Source organism: Vigna angularis, chromosome 11, assembly GCF_016808095.1.
Source record: "Vigna angularis cultivar LongXiaoDou No.4 chromosome 11, ASM1680809v1, whole genome shotgun sequence".
Classification (NCBI taxonomy): Eukaryota; Viridiplantae; Streptophyta; class Magnoliopsida; order Fabales; family Fabaceae; genus Vigna; species Vigna angularis.
This window is the reverse complement of record NC_068980.1, coordinates 17333747-17358704: the sequence shown is the minus strand read 5'-3', so window position 1 is coordinate 17358704 and position 24958 is coordinate 17333747. Positions and strand designations below refer to the sequence as shown.

The window sequence follows — 24958 nt, the reverse complement described above, 5'->3', positions numbered from 1 at the left end:
AACAGTACATATGTAGCCAGTGGTACTTCTTCGATAATCAATTTCTCCAGCAAAGTCTGCATCTACGTAACCTTGTACTTTTAGTTCACCTTTACTAAAGCACAAACATTTCTCCCTAGTTTTCGTAAATATCGCAAAATCCATTTCACAGCTTCCCAGTGAGCTTTACCTGGATTTGACATAAACCTGCTTACAACTCCCACTGCATAGCCAATGTCTGGCCTTGTGCATACCATCGCGTACATTAGACTTCCAATGGCTGAAGCATACGGAATCTTAGCCATAATCTCTTCTTCTTCTTTTGTCTGAGGAGACTGATCCTTGGATAGACGAAAATGACTGGCCAAAGGAGTACTGACTAGTTTGGCCTTGTCCATGTTAAATCTCTGCAAAACACGGTTGATGTACTCTGCCTGAGATAACTGCAAGACTCCTTTTTGCTTATCTCTCGTGATTTGCATTCCAAGAATCTTCTTTGCTGGGCCTAAGTCCTTCATGTCAAATTCTTTTGACAATTGCATCTTCAAATTTCTGATGTCTGTTATATCTGATCCTGCTACTAACATGTCATCAACATAAAGTAGCAAAATGACATAGCTGGACTTGTACCTTTTGAAGAAACAACAATGATCAGCATTGCACTTCTGGAAATCTTCCTTGTGCATGAAGCTTTCAAACTTTCTATACCACTTTCTTGGAGCTTGTTTCAGGCCATACAGGCTCTTCTTCAATTTGCACACCATGTTTTTCTTCTTTCCTTCTGAAAAGCCTTCAGGCTGGTGCATGTAAATCTCCTCATCTAGATCTCCATGAAGAAATGCAGTCTTCACATCTAATTGCTCTAGGTAGAGCTCCTCACTAGCCACAATACTTAGCACGGTCCTGATAGTATTGAGCTTGACAACTGGAGCAAAGATTTCAGTGTAGTCAACTCCTTCTTTCTGCTGAAATCCTTTGACAACCAGTCGGGCCTTGTATCGCTTGGAACCATCATGGTCTTCTTTCACTCGATACACCCATTTGTTGTGAAGTGCTTTCTTTCCCATAGGTAACTCAACTAGTTCCCATGTCTGATTTGAGATCAAAGACTTTATCTCATCTTTCATAGCAAGCTCCCACTTGTCGGCATCCGTGGTTTGACAAGCTTCCATATAATCTTCAGGCTCCCCTCCATCAGTCAGTAACATGTAGTCTATGTATCTCCTGTTAGGCACATGGGATCGAGAGGATCTTCTCAATACAGGAGTTGGAGTAGGAGGTTCTGGTTGCTCATTGTTTTCTTCATTTGATTCCTCTGGCTGAGGACTCCTCAATATAGGACTTTTTGGGATATCTTCCACCTCTGCATAAACCGGTCCACTCGTTTCTGAATTTCTGGTGTCAGTATTATGCATGTCTTTGTACATCACTTTTTCATTGAAGATTACATCTCTGCTGCGGATCATCTTTTTGTTTTCGTCATCCCATATGCGGTAGCCAAACTCATCTTCACCATAACCAAGAAAAGTACACTTCTTTGATTTTGGATCAAGTTTGTTTCTAACTTGATCGCTAATATGCACATATGCTACACAGCCGAAAACTCTAAGATGTGAGAGTTTTACCTCTTTTCCGCTCCATACCTCTTCCGGTATCTTGTGCTCCAACGGTACCGATGGACTTCGATTGATCAAGTAAGCTACTGTGTTGACTGCTTCTGCCCAAAACTGTTTTGGTAAGCCTGACTGTACACGCATGCTTCTGGCTCTTTCAGTCAACGTTCGATTCATACGCTCAGCTACACCATTGTGTTGAGGCGTACCTGGCACGGTTCTCTCCATTCTGATTCCGTGCTCATAACAAAACTTCTTGAATCTGGTGTTTACATACTCACCACCATTGTCGGATCTGAGCTTCTTAATCTTCAATCCTGTCTCATTTTCCACCATAGCTTTCCAAATCTTGAAAGCTTCAAATACTTCAGACTTGTGTTTCAGAAAGTAAACCCATACCTTTCTGGAGTGATCATCGATAAAAGTCACGAAGTATTGCTTCCCACCAACGGATAGGACAGTCGTTGGTCCCCAAACATCGGAGTGGATGAGCTCAAGCCTTTCTTTCTTTAGGGTTCTTCTACTTGTCTGAAAGCTCACTCTCTTCTGCTTTCCAAGTATACAGTCTTCACACATGTCAATTTTTACTGACTGAAGACCTGGTAGTTTTCCTTTTGAGTGCATGACCTTCATCCCCTTCTCACTTATATGCCCAAGTCTTTGGTGCCATAGATTGGGACTTTCATTTGTTGCAACTGCAATCCAATGACATGCTCCTGCTGTCTTGTAAAGAGTACCACTCTTTTTGCCTCGAGCAATTGTCATCGCACCTTTTGAAATCTTCCAATCATCACTGTGGAAGATTGTCGTGTAACCTTCACTGGCTAGCTGACCCACTGAGATTAAGTTCTTCGTCAGGTCGGGAATATGTCTGACATTTTTCAATTCCCATACAGACCCGCTCAACTTAATCTTTACTGCACCTTTTCCTACAATCTCACATGACTGTTCATTACCAAGGTAAACCTTACCAAGATTTCCAGGAACATAATTCTCGAATAGTTCCTTCTGTGAGGTTGCATGGAAGGATGCTCCAGAGTCTAACACCCAAGACTCTTCCTTGTTTTCCAACGAACATATCAGCGCATCACCTCCTCCTGAGGTCGTAGCAACATTTGCTTCATCTTTCACCTCCTGTTTCTTCGAGGTACTCCTGCATTGATTTTTGTAGTGACCAGTCTTACCACAATTCCAACACTCGATCGTCTTCGAGTTTTGGGAACTACGATGATTTCTGGACTTGGATCGTCTCTCCTTTGATTTGCCACGTCCGCTTTCTTTGGTTGAACTTCTTCCTCTTGACTCTGTATGCAATACTGAAGAGGTTGAGGGTTCACCCGACTCTCTTCGTCGGATCTCTTCACTGAGAACTAAGTCACGAACATCATCAAACTTTAACTTGTTGCTTCCTGAGGAGCTACTCACAGCTACTCATCAAACTTCCTGAGTAGCATTCCAACTTTCTGGTAGGGAAGAAAGAAGTATTAGAGCTCGTACTTCTTCATCGAAATTGATTCCAACCGAACTCAACTGGATTGTAATTGTGTTGAGTTCGTTTATATGTTGTGCTGTTGATGTGCCTTCTGTCATCCGTAGGTTGAACAACCGCCTCATCAAATGAACTTTGTTTGCGGCCGACGACTTTTCATACATGCTGGAAAGGGCCGCCATAAGACTAACTGTAGTCTTTTCTTTTGCAATGTTGAAAGCAACATTACGAGATAACGTCAAACGGATGGCTCCGAGAGCTTTTCTGTCTAGAAAGCTCCACTCATCTTCCTTCATAGCTTCTGGTTTCCTGCCTGTGAGAGGTTCTTGCATGCCTTTCTGATACAGGTAGTCCTCTATTTGCATCTTCCAAAAGCCAAAGTCCGCACCATCGAACTTTTCAATCTTCATCTTGCCTTCGTCCATTGCCATTGCTCCTACTGCTTTTGAAGAAAAGCCCCCACTAGTTCTCTAAACTGAGATCCCAAGAACAAGAGAAAAAATCTTTTCTGATGTGGAAGATCAGACACAGCTGCAGCCACAGAGCATACTAAGAAAATTTACTCTGACCAAATCTTTTCTGATGTGGAAGATCAAACGCTGTTGCAACCACAGAGCATACTAAGAAATGGGCTCTTGATACCAATTGTTGGGAACAAGGGAAATAAAGGAGAAAAGAGAGATTTAAACAACACTAAGAAGTATTTGTTTTGGTGCATTTGTAAACCTTACATGAGCTTTCTTATATAGCAAAGTGAAGAACACCATCTCACAATACTAAGCAATGTGGGACTAAAACACACTACAAAAACTTAATCAAACTACACAAAAAAACTAACACATATTTCTAAAAATGGATTATAAGATTGGTTTCCTTGGAATGAAACCTTGTTCAAACATCGATGTTGCAATCTTTGATTCAGGTGTAATGACTTCAAATGATGGAAGTGAGTTCCATCTTTGAAAATGAGGCTGACCAATCTTCTTCCACTAATTCAGAAGCACAAGTTGTTGATGGATTGCCAATTTCTCAATTTGTGACCAATCTTCTTCCACTAATTTGTGATTTCTTTGTATATTCTGAAATATTAAAAAAGGCTTTACCATAAACATGATAAAAAAAAAGCCTTGAGTTCGTCTGTGCCCTTCACACACACACACACACACACACACACATATATATATATATATATATATATATATATATATATATATCTTCGATATGTTGCATATTATAAGTGGGACAATAGCACTAGATCTAGTTGAGATTTTTTCCTTTACCAGTGGTGCTAAGCATATCACACTTTTATAAAAATTACAAATATCTAAAATAACAAAAGAAAAAAATCCAAGGACCATTCAATCAAAACTTCAATACACAAAGTAACATGTTACAAACACCTCAACAATGCACCACCTAATTTCATTTGTGCCAAGACAGGTTGGAAGAAATCACATTTACAACTGTTTAAATCTATTCAGAAGGTTACATTATGAATAACATCAATTAGGTTAGACCAATAGACCTTTGATTATAGTTATTATTATTATTATTAAACTATAACTCTTGTGTGCATGCTCAAAATGTAGGAAAAAATACTACAGACTCTTACAAATTTTATGAACTATTCTGAGTTGAGAAAGACAACCATGGTTTACATTTTATGAACATGACTGAGTTAATCTAAACTCTAACTGTAAATTACTTCTTCCAAACTCATGGTCTGATCCAGTTCATATGTTGAGAAAAGAGAACAAAAATATGATTTACAAAGAGAGAAAACAATACCATTGGAAGCAAGCTGAACCCATTGCCACCACCATTCAGCACAAATATGAACCTTAGATGAAAAAGCAATGACCGAGTTCAGTGCTGAGTTGGGAGCGAGTTGATGGTGAAGAGTAAAGAATCGGTGACCTGAGGAGACAGTAACTTCATTGACATTGCAGAGATGTTTTTCTAGTAATAGGTTTTTCCTTGTTATCACACAGAAATTTATTATTATTGGTAAGAGGTTTCCATCTTAATGTTATCACCGATGTGTCGTCCAATAGAGTCCAATAGAGTGCTTCCATAATTATACAGCCAAAGGGTGCCTCCTTAATGACATATCACGTGATGTCCATAATGAAATATTTTATATTATTAAATTTTTTAAATCATTATTTTACTCCTCTAAATATCTGTAAAGTATTAAAAAAATGTATGTTTTATATTATAGGTTTAATGTCTCCGTAAATCCCTATTTTGGTCATGAATTTCAAATAGGTCCTCTTCATTTTCGGCGTATCAATTGAGTCCTTGTTTTTGTAAAATTAAATCAATTACAGGCCTGCCGTTAATTTGGACAAACGGCCGTTACGGTATTGGTTACGTGGCATTTAAAACGATTTTTGTATTAAATAATTGGTATGCAGAGATGTATATTCAGTTTTGGGTAAGGGCAAAGTAGGAAATTCAGTTCTCTCACTCTACACTCAATGCTGCCTCCCTCCATCGAGACCCAGGTCTCTTTCTCTCTGACCAGGAAAACCTAGGGCTGGGAGGCACGCCGCCGCCACCTCGGCTGGAACCGGCCACCGCCACCTCCGCCAAGACCACGCCTTGGCCTCGCCGGCGACAACCCGAGCCACCGGAACCACCGTTGGCCGCAACGCCTTTGCCCTCCCTCTTGCTTCTCCGCTTCTTCGAAGAAGGTGACCTAGGGAGGTTTGCCTCCCTTGCGCGCACGCACCATCGCCACCACCGAGTCGGAAGATGGTTGCATGCTTCCTAGATTGGACGAGAATGAATGAAGAGTGAAGTATGGGTTTTGTTTTGATTTCTGTTTCTGAGTTTGGTTGATTACAGGTTGAAGATGGTGTTGTGTTTGAATTGGGGGAATGGGGTTCGGAAGGAGACGTGGAGTGCGTGGATGAGGGAGTGGAAATCAGGGGGAGGTAGTGCGTGTCATGGCGAAGGATGTTGGTTTAAGATTGGGAACTCAGACAAATGAAGGTTGCAAGGGTGGAGGATGGTTGAAGAGGATGAAGACACTGTTGTTCTTCTTTCTGTTGTTGAAGATCGCGAGGTGATGATCCGAGATGAAGGTGCGATTGGGTTCCGAGAATGGAAGGTGGCGGCGGTCTTGGTTGAGGCACCGTGGTGGTTCGTTGATGCGCCGGCGAGAAAGGAAGGAGATGATGTTCTGGCCGTGGCGACGACTTGCGGCATTGGCGGGAGCGGCGGAAGCGGAACGGCAATGGCGGCTAGGGTTAGGGTTTCAGTGGGTGGAAAATGATAGGGCTGACGTGGCGAGGTTGAAGAGAAGGTGTTTGATAGAAAGTCACAGTTTTCCCACTATGCCCTCTCACTAAAGCTGATTTAACCTCATACTTTTTAATTGAAACTCTTTTTTAATTCCACCTGTACACTGTCCATGCCACGTAATAAACAATTAAACGGCCGTTTGTTCAATTTGACGACAGACCCCTAATTGTTACAATTTTACAAAAATGGGGACCCAATTGAGACGCCGAAAAGAAAAGGGACCTATTTGAGATTCACGCCAAAAATAGGGACCTACCGAGACATTAAACCTATATTATAATATTTAACAGTTTGTAGACAATATTTATGTATAATTATCCTTTTTTTTATTTTCTTAGGTAATCAATTAATTTAATTTTAATTATATATATTAAATTTAATTATTTTTAATGTTTTAAACTTTTCATTTTTGAAAAATTATAATAGATAAATTGTGTGGACTGGTTATAGTGGAGAGTCTTGGGGTTTCTCTTTTGCATGGGTAGAGAGAGGTGAAGGTGTCTTGTTTGGATAAACGTATGTACTTATATCAATTGTTTAAAAGTGAATACATATATACATAGAAAATTGAATAAAATCATTTTAAATTAAAACTCTAATATATTAATTTAATTAAGTTATTATGCAAGGTTGCTGTAATAAAGAAATAGTATCTGTAAGGTTTCGAAAAAAAAAAAAAAAAAAAAATTTAATTGACGAGCGTTGGTGGAGTCCACGTGGCAAGCGGCGAGCGCGCCACCTCAGAGCGCACATGGACGACAGCGGCACCCGACATCCACTAACGGACGCCGACTGTCGAACGTGGAGCTGAGTCAGAACCGGTAGTGGAAAGCGTTAGTGAGATACACGTGTTCGCCTGCGAATGGACGTCCGTCCAGCATGAGTCAGATTTCAGAAATGGAATACACGTGTCCGCCAGAGAGAGGACGACCGTCCGGCAGGAGCTGTGAGTGCGCTGGCCGAGTGGAAACGTGCGTCCTGCTTAGTGGGGCGGGAATATTCCCACCCCCTTTACACGCGCCTCTCAGTTTTAATTCTGAGTATTCTCCCTCTTCACCCTCTTTCCTGGATCTCTGAACCTTCTCTCTTCATTTTCCTCTGCACCTTCTCTCTAAGAACCACCGTTATCCTCCTCCGTTTAGCATTCCTGCACCGTTGAGGGACGCTCGGCGTCAAAGATTTCAAAGGAAACGTTCGTCTGGAGAAACTGAACTGGTAAGTTCGTTCTCCCTCTCGGTCGTTCGTCTTACTGGTATACGAAACCAGTTTTGTGTACGTACGTTACCCTTCGTAGAATTGATTAGATCTGATTTGGTTGGGGCTCGTTCATTGTAGTTTGGTTAACGAGCGTTTACGAGCGTGGGAAAGGGAAACGTAGTGGAGAAGAGTGTGGTGCGTCAATGGACGTTCGGTCATTTCCAGGTAAGGGAAGCTTAATTAATTTAACTTGGTTTGATGTTGTATGTGTGAACGTTCGTTAATTCCCTGCATGATGTTGAGATATACTGAATGATGTGAATGTTTCATGAACGTTCGTTGTTAACAGTATGAATATAATGCATGACGTTGTTGTGATTTTGATTACATGAACGTTCGTTATTTTTGGGTGAAGTGAGATATATGAATTTGCATGAGATTGGCCTGTATGAAATATGGAAGTTGACGTTAATATGAAGGTATGAAATTATGAGATTTGGATGAAAAATGAACTGGAAGATATATGGTATGAAATGAGAAAATTTCCCCTTTGATAGTATGCGTTCGCTACTAAACGGTCATTGACCGTTCGGTTTTGTTGGCAAAAATCATGGAAATGGGATTCTGTCATCTGGGTAGAATCCTGGTCGAGGACGAGCGTCCTCACACTAAAATTCTTTGCTTGAGCGTTCGGTCAAGTACTGTGTTTGGTATTCTTTGATAAACTCCCTTCTGTTGTATGCATATATGTAATAGTGTATTTTACCGTTCGTAAACACTTCTTCGAAATCAAAGTCTATTATTTTAAGGCTACTAGCGCTCGGTTTCACACTGAGCGTTCGTCCTACTGGTGCTCGGTTCCGAACTGAGCGTTCGTCCTTTAGTGTGCTCGGTTTTATGTTGAGCGCTCGTTCGAATTTGGTGTTCGGTCTCATACCGAACGTTCGTTCGAAATTGGTGTTCGGTCTCATACCGAACGTTCGTTCTAAACAGGGGCTTCGTCTTAGATTGAGCGCTCGCTCAAAATGGTGCTCGGTCTTATACTGAGCGTCCGTTTTCTAATTCTTAACGATCGTCCTTTTGGTCTAGTCAGCATGGTTCGTCCTCGTTTTCTTGGTGAGGGCAGGACGTTCGGTTTTTGATGGTCATCCTTATAAATGATGAAAATGATTATGGAATGATGAATAATAAATGATGAACAATATATGAGATGGAAAGAAAGTTGTGATGTTGAACGAGCGTTCCGGGTTGGGACGACTCCTGATTGAGAATTTGAGAATTTGTAAATGTATGACTGTGGGAAGTTAATGCTGGCTGTTCGATCCTGATGTTCCGTGAGTGCTCGTTCTCAAGTAGAGGGCGCACGTCGTGCGTGGGAACGGCAGGAGGTCGTCGTCCTTAGAGGTACTTTGGACGGACGTACTAACCTCGGGTGGCAGCTGATGAGGATGCCAGTTACCACACCACCCGGGTGCGCGAACGCCTGTAACTACGCAGAATTCATACAGTCCGGACGGTCGGTCTAGTGTTGAGTCTTATCTTGAACGTACGTTAAATTGTGTTGATGTGTGATGAATTGTTTATTTGAAATTGTATGTTGATGCATGAGTTAAATTAAGTAAGCTTACCCTTTCGTTTTCCTTGTGTTGTCCATTGTCCTTGTACGTCTGTCTTGTCATTGCAATGATCATCCGTGTGGATGTGAGCAGATGGAGACGAGCGTTTGGAAGAGGTGCTGAACGAAGAGAACCTGATTGAAGTTGAAGTGAAGACCGAGCAGTGAGACGCTCGGCCAGAAGTTTAAGTGTTTATTGAAGTGGTCGTTCGACCACCTCTTTCCTTTAGTTTCTGTATGTTCGACCGTTCGGTATTTTCGTGTGTAAACCGTTCGGTCAATTTCCGTTTACGTTCGGCTTTATCTGGTAATTCTTGTTGAAGACGTGCGGTGTTGCGCGTCCGTTCTTTTATGTAAGACTGTACTCAAGGACGTTCGTCCTTGAGCGCTCGTTCATTTCTTTTTTTTTCTTCTTTTTTTTGTTTTTAGTTGGAAAACTGTATTGAATTATTATTAAATGTGATTTTATGATTTTATGGTTTAATACTGTATTTTTGGGATGTCACATTAGTGGTATCAAAGCAGTTTTGTTCTTTTAAGGACATTGTAGGTTGTGAGTGCACCATGCTTGTTTTGCTGTGTGCTCAACGTTCTTTATTGAGTATTTTAGACTCTTTGGACTTAATTAATGATCGTTTTCTCCGTTTCTTAGAGAACTAATGGCACCAAGGCTTCCTCCTCCTCCACCACAGACCAATGAACATGATGTGCCCAACAACACCAGGTTGTTGGAATCAGTGATCGAAAAGCTACAAGAGCAGAATGCTGTTTTGATGCAGCAGAACGCGACTGCTTCACAAAATCTCGAAGCTGCTCGCGCCAATTCTGAAATGACTCAGAGGCAACTAATGGAGATTCTTGCAGCTACTAGGGGTACGCCGGGAGCATCTGCTTCAAACACTACTCATCAGGCTGAGTGGAGTTTGGAGAACGTTTTGCAGCATCGTCCTGCAAAGTTTGATGGGAAGTGCCTTCCTGAGGGAGCCGATCAATGGCTGAGGGACATGGAACAGATCTACAATGCCAAGCGATGTTCGGACGACAATAGGTTGGCATATACTGAGTATCTGCTGACTGGAGAGGCCAGTCACTGGTGGGCAAGCGTTAAGATGATACTAACGGAAGCTCAAAGCCCTATTTCCTGGGAAGTGTTCAAGGAAAAATTTTATGAGGAGTATTTCCCGGATAGTGTTCGTTTCGGCAAAGAAGTTGAGTTTCTCCAGTTGGTGCAGGGTAGTATGTCTGTTTCTGAGTACACCAACAGGTTGAAGCATCTGGTTCGTTTTAATACCATGGCTACGAGTGAAGTGTGGCAGTGCAGGAAGTTCGAGAATGGGCTGAGGAGCGATCTGAAGGTACTGATATCCAGCCTTTGCATTAAGTCTTTTCCTGCCATGATTGAGAGAGCAAAAGTGTTAGAGAAAAATGTGGCTGAAGCAGAACGACTGAAGAAGCAGCAACAAGCAACTAGGGGGCCGATCATGTCCAGGCCGAATCTGAATCGGAACAGGTTTCCGTATGCTCGCCCAGCACAATCATCTAATTCTCAGGCTATGGTTGTTGCCGGACAGTCTGGACAGCACGGATCAGTCAAGTGTTTCCAATGTGGAGGACCACACTACCGGTCGTCATGCCCTCAGTTATTGGGAGTGAAGTCCTGCACTCGTTGTGGAAGGAATGGTCACATAGAACGCGACTGTAATATGGGCGGACGAGCGGCAATGAGGCCGCCAAATGCTGGGAGAATGCAACAAGGAAGGGGTGGACGAGCATAGGCTGTTGGTCTGTTTATGCGATCACGGCCGCGGAAGCTGCCAGTTCAGGTACGCTCGTCACTGGTACTTGCCTATTACATGGAATGCCTGTTTGTGTGTTGTATGATTCGGGGGCAACACACTCCTTCATTTCGAAGGCGTGTGTTGAGAAATTGGGATTAGCCGAACGCGATATGCAGTTCGACTTGGTAGTATCAACCCCAGCGGCTGGTGAGGTTAGGACGTCTACTGTATGTGTTAAATGTCCTATAGAGGTTGAGGGGCGTAATTATAAGGTGAATCTCATCTGTCTACCCTTGAAAGATTTAGAAGTAATCTTAGGAATGGATTGGCTGGCTGCCAATCGCATTCTCATAGATTGTGGAGCAAAGGAATTGGTGTTTCCGGACGAATATGAAGTGGATCTATCTGTGACGCTCGGTCAATTGAAAGAAGACATCGTGGATGGCGCCAGTTGCTTTCTGATCATGACGCATTCGGACGAACGACTTGAAGGTTTGAATCATGAGCGATCGTCCAGTAAACTGAATGGAGGACGATCAGTCGTGGATGAATTCCCTGATGTATTTCCTGATGAAGTGCCTGGATTACCTCCTCCACGCGAGGTGGAATTTACTATCGACCTAGTGTCGAATGCTGAACCCATCTCTATTGCACCCTATCGGATGTCGCCAGCAGAATTAGCTGAACTCAAGGAACAGATTGAAGAGTTAATGGATAAGCAGTTTATCAGACCAAGCGCATCACCTTGGGGAGCGCCGGTACTCTTAGTGAAGAAGAAGGATGGTAGCTCTCGTCTTTGCATTGATTACAGACAGTTAAACAAGCTGACTATCAAGAACAAGTATCCCTTGCCTCGGATTGACGACCTACTGGATCAATTACATGGCGCGACCATATTTTCGAAGATTGATTTACGATCGGGATACCATCAGATTCGGGTGAAGGAAGAAGACATCCAGAAGACAGCCTTCCGATCTCGTTACGGACACTACGAGTATGTAGTGATGCCATTCGGTGTGACGAACGCCCCAGCAATATTTATGGACTACATGAATCGTATCTTCAGGCCGTATCTAGACAAGTTCGTGGTCGTCTTCATTGATGACATTCTGGTCTACTCCAAGAGCTATGAAGAGCATGAGGATCACTTGAAGATCGTTCTAGGCGTGCTAAGAGAAAAGGAGTTGTACGCCAAATTCTCTAAATGTGAATTTTGGATGAAGGAAGTGCCATTCTTGGGACACGTGGTTTCGGCTGGAGGAATCTCAGTGGATCCGGCTAAAGTACGAGCAGTGTTGGAATGGGAGAGTCCACGCTCGGTAACTGAAGTTCGCAGCTTTGTGGGACTCGCGGGCTACTATAGACGGTTCATTGAAGGGTTTTCCAAAATAGTGGCTCCGCTTACTCAGCTGACCAGAAAGGATCAACCGTTCGCTTTGACCGATCGGTGTGAAGGAAGTTTCCAGGAATTGAAGAATAAGTTAACGAGCGCCCCGGTATTGGTCATTCCTGACACGGCTAAACCATTCGTGGTATATTGTGACGCGTCTCATCAGGGTTTGGGCTGTGTACTCATGCAAGAAAAGAGAGTGGTTGCGTACGCTTCTCGGCAACTGAAGGTTCATGAGAAGAACTACCCAACTCACGACCTGGAATTAGCAGCGGTCGTCTTTGCTTTGAAAATCTGGAGACACTACTTGTATGGATCAACATTCCAAGTGTTCAGTGATCACGAGAGTCTCAAGTACCTGTTTGATCAGAAGGAGCTGAATATGAGACAGAGACGTTGGCTGGAGTTCTTGAAGGGCTACGACTTTGAACTACTCTACCATCCAGGAAAAGCAAATGTTGTAGCAGACGCTTTAAGCAGAAAGGTAGTTCACGTCTCCTCCATGATGGTCCGAGAGTTGAGTTTGGTAGAAAGCTTTAGAGATCTAAGGTTACAGTTCGACTTGGAACCGAATGTTATTAAATGTTGTACTCTTAGAATCTCCAGTAACGTATTCGACCGGATCAGAGTGAAGCAGCGAGAGGACGAAGAGTTAGTGAAGATCTTAAACGCACTCGGTACAGATCAGGCCAAGGAGTTCAACACTGGAACGGACGGTTGTCTACGCTACATGGGTAGGACGTGCGTTCCGAATGATGGTGAGTTGAAAAGAATCATTCTTGAGGAAGGACATCACAGTCGTCTTAGCATACACCCTGGTATGACTAAGATGTATCAAGACCTCAGGAGATCGTTCTGGTGGCCGGGAATGAAGAGTGATGTCGCACGTTTTGTGGCATCATGTTTAACATGCCAGCGAGCCAAGGCTGAACATCAAAGGCCTGACGGTCTACTTCAGCAGTTAGAGATTCCAAAATGGAAGTGGGACGGCATTGCGATGGACTTTGTGACTCACTTACCTCGGACGGTCAGGAATCACGATTCCATATGGGTAATAGTGGATCGTCTGACGAAGAGCGCTCACTTCCTAGCAGTCAACCTGAAGATGTCAATGACGAACCTTGCTAAGCTTTACATCAAGGAGATTGTTCGTCTACATGGAGTTCCATCCAACATCGTTTCAGACCGAGACACAAGGTTTACCTCTCGGTTTTGGCAATCGTTACAAAGCGAGCTCGGTAGCAAACTTCAGATGAGTTCGGCTTATCATCCTCAAACAGACGGTCAGTCCGAGAGAACCATCCAAACGCTTGAGGACGTGTGTCCTAGATCACATGGGCGTCTGGGATGAAGTTTTACCTTTAGTAGAGTTCACCTACAACAACAGCTTCCAAGCCAGCATAGGAATGGCTCCTTTTGAAGCTCTGTACGGGAGAAAATGCCGAACGCCCTTGTGTTGGTTCAGGAAGGGGAAAAGGTGTTAACAGGACCAGAGCTCATTCAACAGACAACTGAGAAGGTGAAGTTGATTCAAGAAAGGTTGAAGACGTCCAGGAGTCGACAGAAATCCTACGCTGACAAGAGGAGAAGACCCTAGGAGTTCGATGCAGGAGATCATGTTTTCCTTAGACTGCATCCGACCACGGGAGTTGGGAGAGCCATTCGACCCAAGAAGTTGTCTCCCAAGTTCATCGGACCTTATCAAATCTTGAGGAAGATCGGGCCAGTTGCGTACGAGTTGTCCTTGCCGCCTCAGTTATCCAACTTACATCCAGTCTTTCATGTTTCTCAACTCCGGAAGTACGTAGCCGACCCTTCTCACATATTGGAGTTAGAAGATATTCGTCTTCATCAAGATCATAAACTGGAGATGCAGCCGGTACGCATTGAAGATAGCAACACCAAGTACTACAAGAGGAAAGCAGTCAGATTGGTGAAAGTCGTCTGGGACGAGAAGACAGGTGACTCTACATGGGAAGTAGAGAGTGCCATGAAAGACTTGTATCCCCATTTGTTCGAGTCTCAGTCCTAATTTTTGAGGACGAAAATTTTTATAGTTGGGGAGAATGTAAGGTTTGGAAAAAAAAAAAAAAATTTTAATTGACGAGCGTCGGTGGAGTCCACGTGGCAAGCGGCGAGCGCGCCACCTCACAGCGCACATGGATGATAGCGGCGCCCGACATCCACTAACGGACGCCGACTGTCGAACGTGGAGCTGAGTCAGAACCGGTAGTGGAAAGCGTTAGTGAGATACACGTGTCCGCCTGCAAATGGACGTCCGTCCAGCATGAGTCAGATTTCAGAAATGGAATACACGTGTCCGCCAGAGAGAGGACGACCGTCCGGTAGGAGCTGTCAGTGCGCTGGCCGAGTGGAAACATGCATCCTGCTGAGTGGGGCGGGAATATTCCCACCCCCTTTACACGCGCCTCTCAGTTTTAATTCTGAGTATTCTCCCTCTTCACCCTCTTTCCTGGATCTCTGAACCTTCTCTCTTCATTTTCCTCTGCACCTTCTCTCTAAGAACCACCGTTATCCTCCTCCGTTTAGCATTCCTGCACCGTTGAGGGACGCTCGGCGTCAAAGATTTCAGAGGAAACGTTCGTCTGGAGAAACTGAACTGGTAAGTTCGTTCTCCCTCTCGGTCGTTCGTCTTACTGGTATACGAAACCAGTTTTGTGTACGTACGTTACCCTTCGTAGAATTGATTAGATCTGATTTGGTTGGGGCTCGTTCATTGTAGTTTGGTTAACGAGCGTTTACGAGCGTGGGAAAGAGAAACGTAGTGGAGAAGAGTGTGGTGCGCCAGTGGACGTTCGGTCATTTCCAGGTAAGGGAAGCTTAATTAATTTAACTTGGTTTGATGTTGTATGTGTGAACGTCCGTTAATTCCCTGCATGATGTTGAGATATGCTGAATGATGTGAATGTTTCATGAACGTTCGTTGTTAACAGTATGAATATAATGCATGACGTTGTTGTGATTTTGATTACATGAACATTCGTTATTTTTGGGTGAAGTGAGATATATGAATTTGCATGAGATTGGCCTGTATGAAATATGGAAGTTGACGTTAATATGAACGTATGAAATTATGAGATTTGGATGAAAAATGAACTGGAAGATATATGGTATGAAATGAGAAAATTTTCCCTTTGATAGTATGCGTTCGCTACTGAACGGTCATTGACCGTTCGGTTTTGTTGGCAAAAATCATGGAAATGGGATTCTGTCATCTGGGTAGAATCCTGGTCGAGGACGAGCGTCCTCACACTAAAATTCTTTGCTTGAGCGTTCGGTCAAGTACTGTGTTTGGTATTCTTTGATAAACTCCCTTCTGTTGTATGCATATATGTAATAGTGTATTTTACCGTTCGTAAACACTTCTTCGAAATCAAAGTCTATTATTTTAAGGCTACTAGCGCTCGGTTTCACACTAAGCGTTCGTCCTACTGGTGCTCGGTTCCGAACTAAGCGTTCTTCCTTTAGTGTGCTCGGTTTTATGTTGAGCGCTCGTTCGAATTTGGTGTTCGGTCTCATACCGAACGCTCGTTCGAATTTGGTGTTCGGTCTCATACCGAACGTTCGTTCGAAATTGGTGTTCGGTCTCATACCGAACGTTCGTTCTAAACAGGGGCTTCGTCTCAGATTGAGCGCTCGCTCAAAATGGTGATCGTTCGTTTTCTAATTCTTAACGATCGTCCTTTTGGTCCAGTCAGCATGGTTCGTCCTCGTTTTCTTGGTGAGGGCAGGACGTTCGGTTTTTGATGGTCATCCTTATAAATGATGAAAATGATTATGGAATGATGAATAATAAATGATGAACAGTATATGAGATGGAAAGAAAGTTGTGATGTTGAACGAGCGTTCCGGGTTGGGACGACTCCTGATTGAGAATTTGAGAATTTGTAAATGTATGACTGTGGGAAGTTAATGCTGGTTGTTCGATCCTGATGTTCCGTGAGTGCTCGTTCTCAAGTAGAGGGCGCACGTCATGCGTGGGAACGGCAGGAGGTCGTCGTCCTTAGAGGTACTTTGGACGGACGTACTAACCTCGGGTGGCAGCTGATGAGGATGCCAGTTACCACACCACCCGGGTGCGCGAACGCCTGTAACTACGCAGAATTCATACAGTCCGGACGGTCGGTCTAGTGTTGAGTCTTATCTTGAACGTACGTTAAATTGTGTTGATGTGTGATGAATTGTTTATTTGAAATTGTATGTTGATGCATGAGTTAAATTAAGTAAGCTTACCCTTTCGTTTTCCTTGTGTTGTCCATTGTCCTTGTACGTCTGTCTTGTCATTGCAATGATCATCCGTGTGGATGTGAGCAGATGGAGACGAGCGTTTGGAAGAGGTGCTGAACGAAGAGAACCTGATTGAAGTTGAAGTGAAGACCGAGCAGTGAGACGCTCGGCCAGAAGTTTAAGTGTTTATTGAAGTGGTCGTTCGACCACCTCTTTCCTTTAGTTTCTGTATGTTCGACCGTTCGGTATTTTCGTGTGTAAACCGTTCGGTCAATTTCCGTTTACGTTCGGCTTTATCTGGTAATTCTTGTTGAAGACGTGCGGTGTTGCGCGTCCGTTCTTTTATGTAAGACTGTACTCAAGGACGTTCGTCCTTGAGCGCTCGTTCATTTCTTTTTTTTTCTTCTTTTTTTTGTTTTTAGTTGGAAAACTGTATTGAATTATTATTAAATGTGATTTTCTGATTTTATGGTTTAATACTGTATTTTTGGGATGTCACAGTATCAATACAAAAATTAAATTAAGTTAGCAAGTAGAAAAATGAAATTTAGAAAATATTGTCTGATAGATTATAGTTTTTTTAATTATTAAGAAACTATTTCATAATTTATTAAAAATATATTTATAGTAGTTTCTAATCCATCTATTTGTTGAAGAAGAGTAGTCAGCGATTGATAAATTTATAAATGGTATGAAAGAAAAGAAGCAATAACAAAGATATCACTTACTAAAGGGCGATGTTTCTTCTTCTGTTCAGAAGCTCTTTTTATGCGATATTTACACATACAATTCATACATATATGCAATCATGTATCCTACCAAATAATGATTTTCTATAAAGTGACTCAAAAATATTATTATATCCTTCACATATTAATTGGTTAGACGTATGTACTTATATCAATTGTTGTGAATACATATACGCATAAAAAGTTGAATAAAATTATTTTAAATTAAAACTCTAATATATTAATTTAATTAAGCTATTATGCAAGGTTGCTGTAATAAAGAAAAAAAATTAAATTAAGTTAGCAAGTAGAAAAATGAAATTTTCTATCAGCGTCTTATAATAAAATCACAAACTTATTTTATTTATAATTATTTTTGTATAACTATTATGAAAACTTTTATTTTCTTTGTTTGGTCGATGGTTCTATTTTATTAATTATATAATAATTTTTTATAGTTTAACATTATAATACATGAATAATGCGAAACAGAAAAAAATATTTATATATATTATATTTAATTCTCATATTAAATTTTTTAATAATTTGTCATCATATGGTGAAAAATATTTGGTTTAATGTATTCGAAGGTCCCTATATTTGCGGATTCGTATCAATTGGGTCCTCCTATTTTGGAAGTGCTCAATTGGGTCTCTAATTTGACAAAATTGAGTCAATAATACCCTTTTCGTTAAATGCAATGGACGACGTTAACATTTTAAACATGTGGCATGCTGAGGCATCCTTTTATTTCCAGGTGGCACAGTTTGAGCTTAATACGTGGATTTTATATCATTTTAAATTGTAAAATATAATAAAAGCAGAATTAGGGTCAAATGTATTTTGGAAATATAATTAAAACTTATTAAACCAATGTTTCTTATTTTGGGGTCAGATATTTTGTGTGAGAAATTGGGGAAAGTAAGGTTTGTGGGTGGGTTCGTCCTTGTGCTGGGATTTGGGGAACATTGCGCTTAGGTGAGAAATTACCTATACATAACCTTTCGTTGTATGAAATTGTAGTCATCTATCGGTGGTTTTCCGTGGAAGCAACTAATTGTTGGCGGTGAATCACGTGGAAGAGTTTCGCGAAGGTAGTTGGAGGTGTAGCACGTGTTCATATTAGTAAATGTTTAATTGTTTGTATATTTTGGACAATGATGCATGCTCATTCGTGGTCCCCCATGTTTGAAGTGGTGTGCTAGTGTGGTCCCTCATGTTTAATTGTTGTTGTGCTTTATATTGTTGTTGCAATGTGGTCCCCATGTTTGTTTCTTGTGCTTTTTATTTTGTTTAAGTTATGTTGTCGTTGGTCCCCATGTTTCCTTGTCCTGGTTCTAATTTTGTATAATTTTTGTTGTCGTTGGCCCTCTTATTATTTTATAGGATATATACTATTATAGTGTTGTACATGGAGGATCATTTTGAAGTTGTTTTCCACCATGGAGGTCATTTCATAAATGATGGGCCACTTAAGTATGAGGGGGAAAGTACAACTCTGTCTTTTGACCCAGACATGTGGAGCTACTTCATTGTAGTTAGTGTAGTAAAAGGACTTGGATATGATGGGTTTAAGGAGTTGTGGTATTGTGTAGGGGGGGTTCTGTGTTAGATAATAGGTTAGAGCCTTTGTGTGATGATAAAGGAGTCATGCACATGATTAACTTAATCTATTTGTTGTTCACACAGTGTCTGAACCTGAGATCATGCACTTGTTAGAAAATGTTCCTCATAATATAGGTGAAGAAGAAGTTCAACCTGTGATGCATGATAGTGGTGATGGTGAGTGTGAACAAGGTCATGGTGAGTGTCAAGAGGAAGGTGATGGTGAGTGTGAACAAGGTCACGGTGAGTGTCAAGACGAAGGTGATGGTGAGTGTGAACAAGGTCATGGTGAATGTCAAGAGGAAGGTGATGGTGAGTGTGAATAAGATCACGATGAGTGTCAAGAGGAACATGATGATGAGTGTGAACAAGGTCACGGTGAGTGTCAAGAGGAAGGTGAAGGTGAGTGTGAACAAGGTCATGGTGAGTGTCAAGAGGAAGGTGATGATGAGTGTGAACAAGGTCATGGTGAGTGTCAAGAGGAAGGTGATGGTGAGTGTCAACAAAGATGTGAGGGAGATGATGTTGTAGAAGGTCAAATTGAAGTTGAATGTGATGTGGGTCAATCTGAAGGAGATGATGTTGATGTTCGTGGCTGGAGTTCTAGTGGTGAGGATGCCAATGTTGATTGCAATGTGGATGTTAATGATGACTGTATGGAAGACCTAGTTGACTGTGATATACAAGAAGAGGTAGAACATGGAGTTGGGAATTAGTTTGGTGAAATCGAAGTTGATGTGCAAGATGATGGACCATCATGGACTCACATGTCCGATAGTGATGTTGATGATGGTATAAATATTGACAATGATAGAGGTTTGTCCGATGATAATTGGGAATCAGAAGAATTGCTTAGTGGAGGAGAAAGTCATGGAGAAGATGATGAAGAAGACAGTTATGGAAAGTTTGTAAGATTTAGTATGCCTAAAACAATGGTGGATTACAAGTGGGATTTGGGGACTTATTTTGTTGACAAGCAAGATATTATGGATGCCATCAAAATGTATGTAGTAGAAAATGGAAGAAATCTAACATATGTTAAAAATGATAAGAAGAGAATTAAGGTCAAATGTATGGGTGGTAAAGGAAACTGCCCCTGGATGGCATACTGTGCTTATATGAATGCAGTACGAACGTGGCAATTAAGGACTATTGTTGACAACCACAGTTGTAGTAGAGAGCACAAAGTCAAATTACTTAATTCAAAATGGCTGAGTAAGAGGTTGGAGAAAACTGTGAGAGAAAATCCCAAAGTCAAGGGAGTGGAAATTCGTGACAAGATAAGTAGAAAGTGGAATGTAGGTGCATCTAGATCCATGGCTTATAGGGCAAAGGCCATTGCTTCAGACCATGTAGATGGGTCTTTCAAAGAGCAATATAAAAGGATATATGATTACGCGAATGAGCTCCTAACTCATAATCCTGGATCCACAGTGAAGGTGCAAGTGGAAGAGAATGTTGGTGGACATATTTTCAAGAGGTTCTATGTTTGTCTAAAGGCCTCCAAGGATAGTTTTGTGTCCTGCAGGCCAATTATAGGGCTAGATGGTGCTTTTTTAAAAGGTAAATATGGTGGGGAATTGCTAACTGCTGTTGGAAGAGACGCAAATGACCAGATGCTACCTCTAGCATATGCCATTGTGGAAGTAGAGAACAAGGACACGTGGAAATGGTTTCTGGAACTTCTGGTTGAAGACGTTGGTGGGGAGCCAGTACATGCATCATTGACATTCATATCAGATCAACAAAAGGTTATTCACATGCCCTTTTTTCCTAAAAAAGTATGTTCATTTTCATTGTTATTGATATCAGACCTTTAACAACACTGACAATTTTCAAATTACAGGGCTTAATGCAAGCTATTCAAGAAGTGGTCCCTGGAGTTGATCAAGGCTTTTGTGTTAGGCACCTTTACGCAAATTTTAGGAAAAAATTCCCTGGAAAGCAGCTAAAGCGGTTGATGTGGAAGGTAGCTACAACAACCCATCCACAAGCCTGGGAAACCGAAATGAAAAAATTAAAAGAAGTCAACATTGAGGCTTTCAAATACCTAATAAAAATTCCTCCTAGGTATGTTCTTCAATAAATGTGTTTGTGATTCAATTCATACTTGTGCAAGTGCCAGAATGTGATAGTAATATTTCATAATCTCTTGCAATGTAGATACTGGTCACGATCAAGGTTTACCACCACTTCTAAGTGTGATACTTTGGTAAACAACATGTCAGAGGCATTCAACAGTGTTTTGGTGCATACAAGGTCAAAGCCAATCATAACAATGTTGGAGGAGATCCGCCTTTACTTGATGAACAGATGGGCAACAAACCGAACAAAAAGTGAATCATTGTCTGGGTTGATTTGTCCTAAAATCAAGAGTAGAGTTAATAAGGAGTCCCAGATAACTAAATTTTGGATTCCTAGGTAAGCTTAATTTATTAACATTTATCATGTGTTCAACACTTAAACAAATGGGAAGGTTCTGAATATTAACTTTTTTTTCCAGTTGGTCAGCACTGAAGCTGTTTGAAGTCCGTCATGTGTCCCAAGCTGGGGACACGTTTGTAGTTGATATAGACAAATATGAATGCACATGCAGGAAATGGGCTATCTCGGGCATTCCATGTTGTCATGCGTTGGCTGCTATGAAGTTTCTGAATTTAGATGTAGAGGACTTCATCCCTGTTTGTTTTAGGAAGTCAACATATGAAGAAATGTACTCTTCCATTGTGTATCCAATTAATGGTGAGAACATGTGGCAGATTACCCCATATAATGATGTGTTCCCTCCAAAAAAGAGAATATTGCTAGGGAGGCCGAAGAAGAAAAGAAGGTTGCAGGAATGGGAGTTAGTCAGGGACGACACAAGAATGAGGAATGGTGGTATACATAAAAGATGTGGCATTTGTAGGGAGCTGGGTCACAAAAGAACTTCTTGCCAGAAATCAACCCAAGATTGTGATGTGAACCCTGACCAAACACAACAAAGCAACCCAGCAAATGAACCAAACATACCATCATCAAATGAGCCTGAAGCATAAGAAGGGAATTTTAATGTATATCTCAGTGTTGTAACCAATTATGATGTTTACCTGTGACAATTTCAGCACATCTTTTTTTTACCTTTTAATGATGTAAACAATTCTGATGTTGAACTAAATTTGATGTCACAATTTCAGAATATCTTTTTTTAACCTTTTAATGATGTAAACATTTCTGATGTTGAACCAATTATGATGTTGACCCAATTCTGATGTCACAATTTCAGCACATCTTTTTTTAACCAATTTTGATGTTTATCTCAGTGCTGTAACCAATTCTGATGTTTATATTTGCTTTTATGGAATGTTATCTTTGCTTTTATGGAATGATTCATACCACTTAAGGTTTGATAAGGATAAAATATCAAGTTATATAAAACAGGACTGAGTAGACTTAAGGTTTGATAAGTTATATCAAACAGAAGTATCAAGCTGAACACTACAATGTTTTCTTCCTTGCCTTAACAAATTATGTGCATTACTATACTAATTATGTAACTCAATTCTATGTAAACCAATTCTTTATATTCAAGTCAAATTACAATCATCCCATGCTTACTGATGAACACATATCAGATTCTATAAGCACAACTCCATTAATTACGAAACAACTCTTCATTTCATTCATTTCATTACAACAGAACCAACCTACAATAAAGTTACAAGAAATCATCCCTTCCTCATCAACATTGAAACTAAAATTATCACTATTACACATAAAACAGAAACCAACAACATGAACACCTTCATCCACTTTTGAACAATGAACACTGATTTTTGTAAATTCACTATAATTTTCCTAGTACTATCCATGTCTTCACTGTTCACCAAAGTTTCTTTGTTTCCTTCACTGTTGAAGTAGTTACCCCTTTCGTCAAACCCAATATCATTGCACCATTTGAAGAAGTTGCAACCACCGTCTTCACCACCGTACTATAAAGACAACATTCAACTTAATTAGGGAGTACCACTGTCTTCACCACCATTGAACAATGTCGTGTTCTCAGAAACAATACCTCAACTTAATTAGGTTGAATCTAACATACCTTATACTTGGAGCATCCCCAAAATTGTTTGCCCCGATTCTTCATAGTTTTGGCAGTTCTCACCACAGATCTCTTACCACAGTGGCAGATCGGTGAAGACGTACCATTTTCCTTCCGCCTGACACTGCAACTCGATGAATAGCAAGAGTGCTCCTTCGACATTGTCTTCGAACAAGAACAAGCATTAGCTCCAACACCACTACACCCACCTGCGTCGCAGAACTACAAGGTCGACCTCCTAACACACCCTTTTAATTTAGGGATTTTGACCTTCAAATTGAGGGATTAAATAAATCCAACTTCTTACGAATTCTTTAAAATGATATAAAATCCATGTATTAAGCTCAAACTGTGCCACCTGGAAATAAAAGGATGCCTCAGCATCCCACCTGTTTAAAAAGTTAACGCCGTCCATTGCATTTAACAGAAAGGGTATTATTGACTCAATTTTCTCAAATTAGGGACCCAATTAAGCACTTCCAAAATAGTATGACCCAATTGATACAAATCCGCAGGAATAGGGACCTCCGAATACATTAAACCAAAATATTTCTTATTCATGGCATAATATATTAAAGCATACGTTAGTTATTTACCTTATTTACTCATTTATATCCCAGCAACTCATTGGTTTATAAAAGAGGAAAACAAAAGTTTTCAAAAAAATCAATATTCATTGAAAAGCTAAATAACCTGATGCATTGTCAATAGTTATTTTGCAAATGTACAAATATCAAGTAACAACTACGTCTTCTTATAGAATTCAAATAGATGATTAATATTCTTAGGTACAGTACTCTAAATACAATTTTTAATGTCCCTAAAGTTTATAAATCTATAAATATATTAAAAAGGTGAAGTATATGATAATTTTCTAACAGAAGAAACATATTTTATTAAACCTGCTTATATTTAAACTTACTTATTTAAATAAAAATGATAAAAGTGGTATATTTATTTTTTATGGAGGAGAGACTTACTTTAGATTGAATCACTAATGCAGTAAAGGGAAACGACACCGGTTATTTTCGGTTATACGCAGTGGTTCATGAACTGAGGTATATACAGGCGAAGCAAAAAAGGGTAGCCTTTTTGCCTCAGTTCAGAACCGAGGCATTATGTAGGGGCTTTTTGCCTCGGTTGGTACAAAACCGAGGCAATATGTAGGGGCTTTTTTTTTCTTCAGAAAATGGGGTCTTTTGCCTATTCAAAGTAATTTTTTTATCTGCAATGGAAAATGGAGGCGACAAAGAAACGGATGAAGGCGGCAGCGAACGACCGAAGGCAGTGACGAACGGTCAAAGGAGGCGACGAACAACCAATGGCAGCGACGAATGGTAGGTGGCGACAATGAACAATGTTCATGCGAGAGAAATTAAGGGAGCAACGTTCGCGCGACAGAAATGGAACCAACGAAGATGGAGACCACACCAAACACTCGTGCAAGAGAAATGGAGGCTACAAAACAACAACTTTGCCTGAAAGAGAGAGTGGTTACGCGAGGAAGAAAAAGGAACATTAGGATAAAATTTCTTACGATGGTCGCCACTAGTGGAGGAAGCGGCGAAGCCTAGTGGTGGAGACAGCGATGGTAGCCAACGGCGGCAGCTAGTGGTAGAGGTAGAGGCGGTGGAAGATTCTAATATTTCTAATGTTTTAAACTTTTCATTTTGAAAAATCATAATAGATAGATTCTAATATAATTAAAAAGTATAATCTATATTGTAAGAGGTTAATTTTAAATCTTTTTAAATATTAAAATTTGTTTCATTATGCATATTCTAGTAAAGAAAACATGATATTTATAGTGTAATTTCTCTTATTTATTAATAGGTATACAATTATGAAAATAAATACAAATAGATGGATAGATAGTAAAAATTGTAGTTTCCAATAATATTTTCAAATCATAATTTTAAATAT

The 24958-nt window shown here is 40.8% G+C and overlaps 3 protein-coding genes across 3 annotated transcripts; all 3 read left to right on the top strand.

The window, feature by feature from the left end:
• The first annotated feature begins 9861 nt into the window (after nucleotides 1–9861).
• LOC128194655 (uncharacterized) lies at nucleotides 9862–10977 on the top strand. The gene has a single exon (XM_052870212.1). It carries the CDS (start codon nucleotides 9862–9864, stop codon nucleotides 10975–10977), a length of 1116 nt encoding a protein of 371 aa, XP_052726172.1.
• A 2831-nt stretch (nucleotides 10978–13808) lies between these two features.
• LOC128194654 (uncharacterized) lies at nucleotides 13809–14402 on the top strand. The gene is made up of 2 exons (XM_052870211.1): nucleotides 13809–13909; nucleotides 14000–14402. Exons 1-2 carry the CDS (start codon nucleotides 13809–13811, stop codon nucleotides 14400–14402), a joined length of 504 nt encoding a protein of 167 aa, XP_052726171.1.
• A 5316-nt stretch (nucleotides 14403–19718) lies between these two features.
• LOC108332698 (uncharacterized) lies at nucleotides 19719–21989 on the top strand. The gene is made up of 4 exons (XM_052870210.1): nucleotides 19719–20702; nucleotides 20798–21021; nucleotides 21115–21372; nucleotides 21455–21989. The coding sequence occupies exons 1-4, from the start codon at nucleotides 19719–19721 to the stop codon at nucleotides 21987–21989; spliced, it is 2001 nt and encodes a 666-aa protein (XP_052726170.1).
• Nucleotides 21990–24958: the final 2969 nt, after the last annotated feature.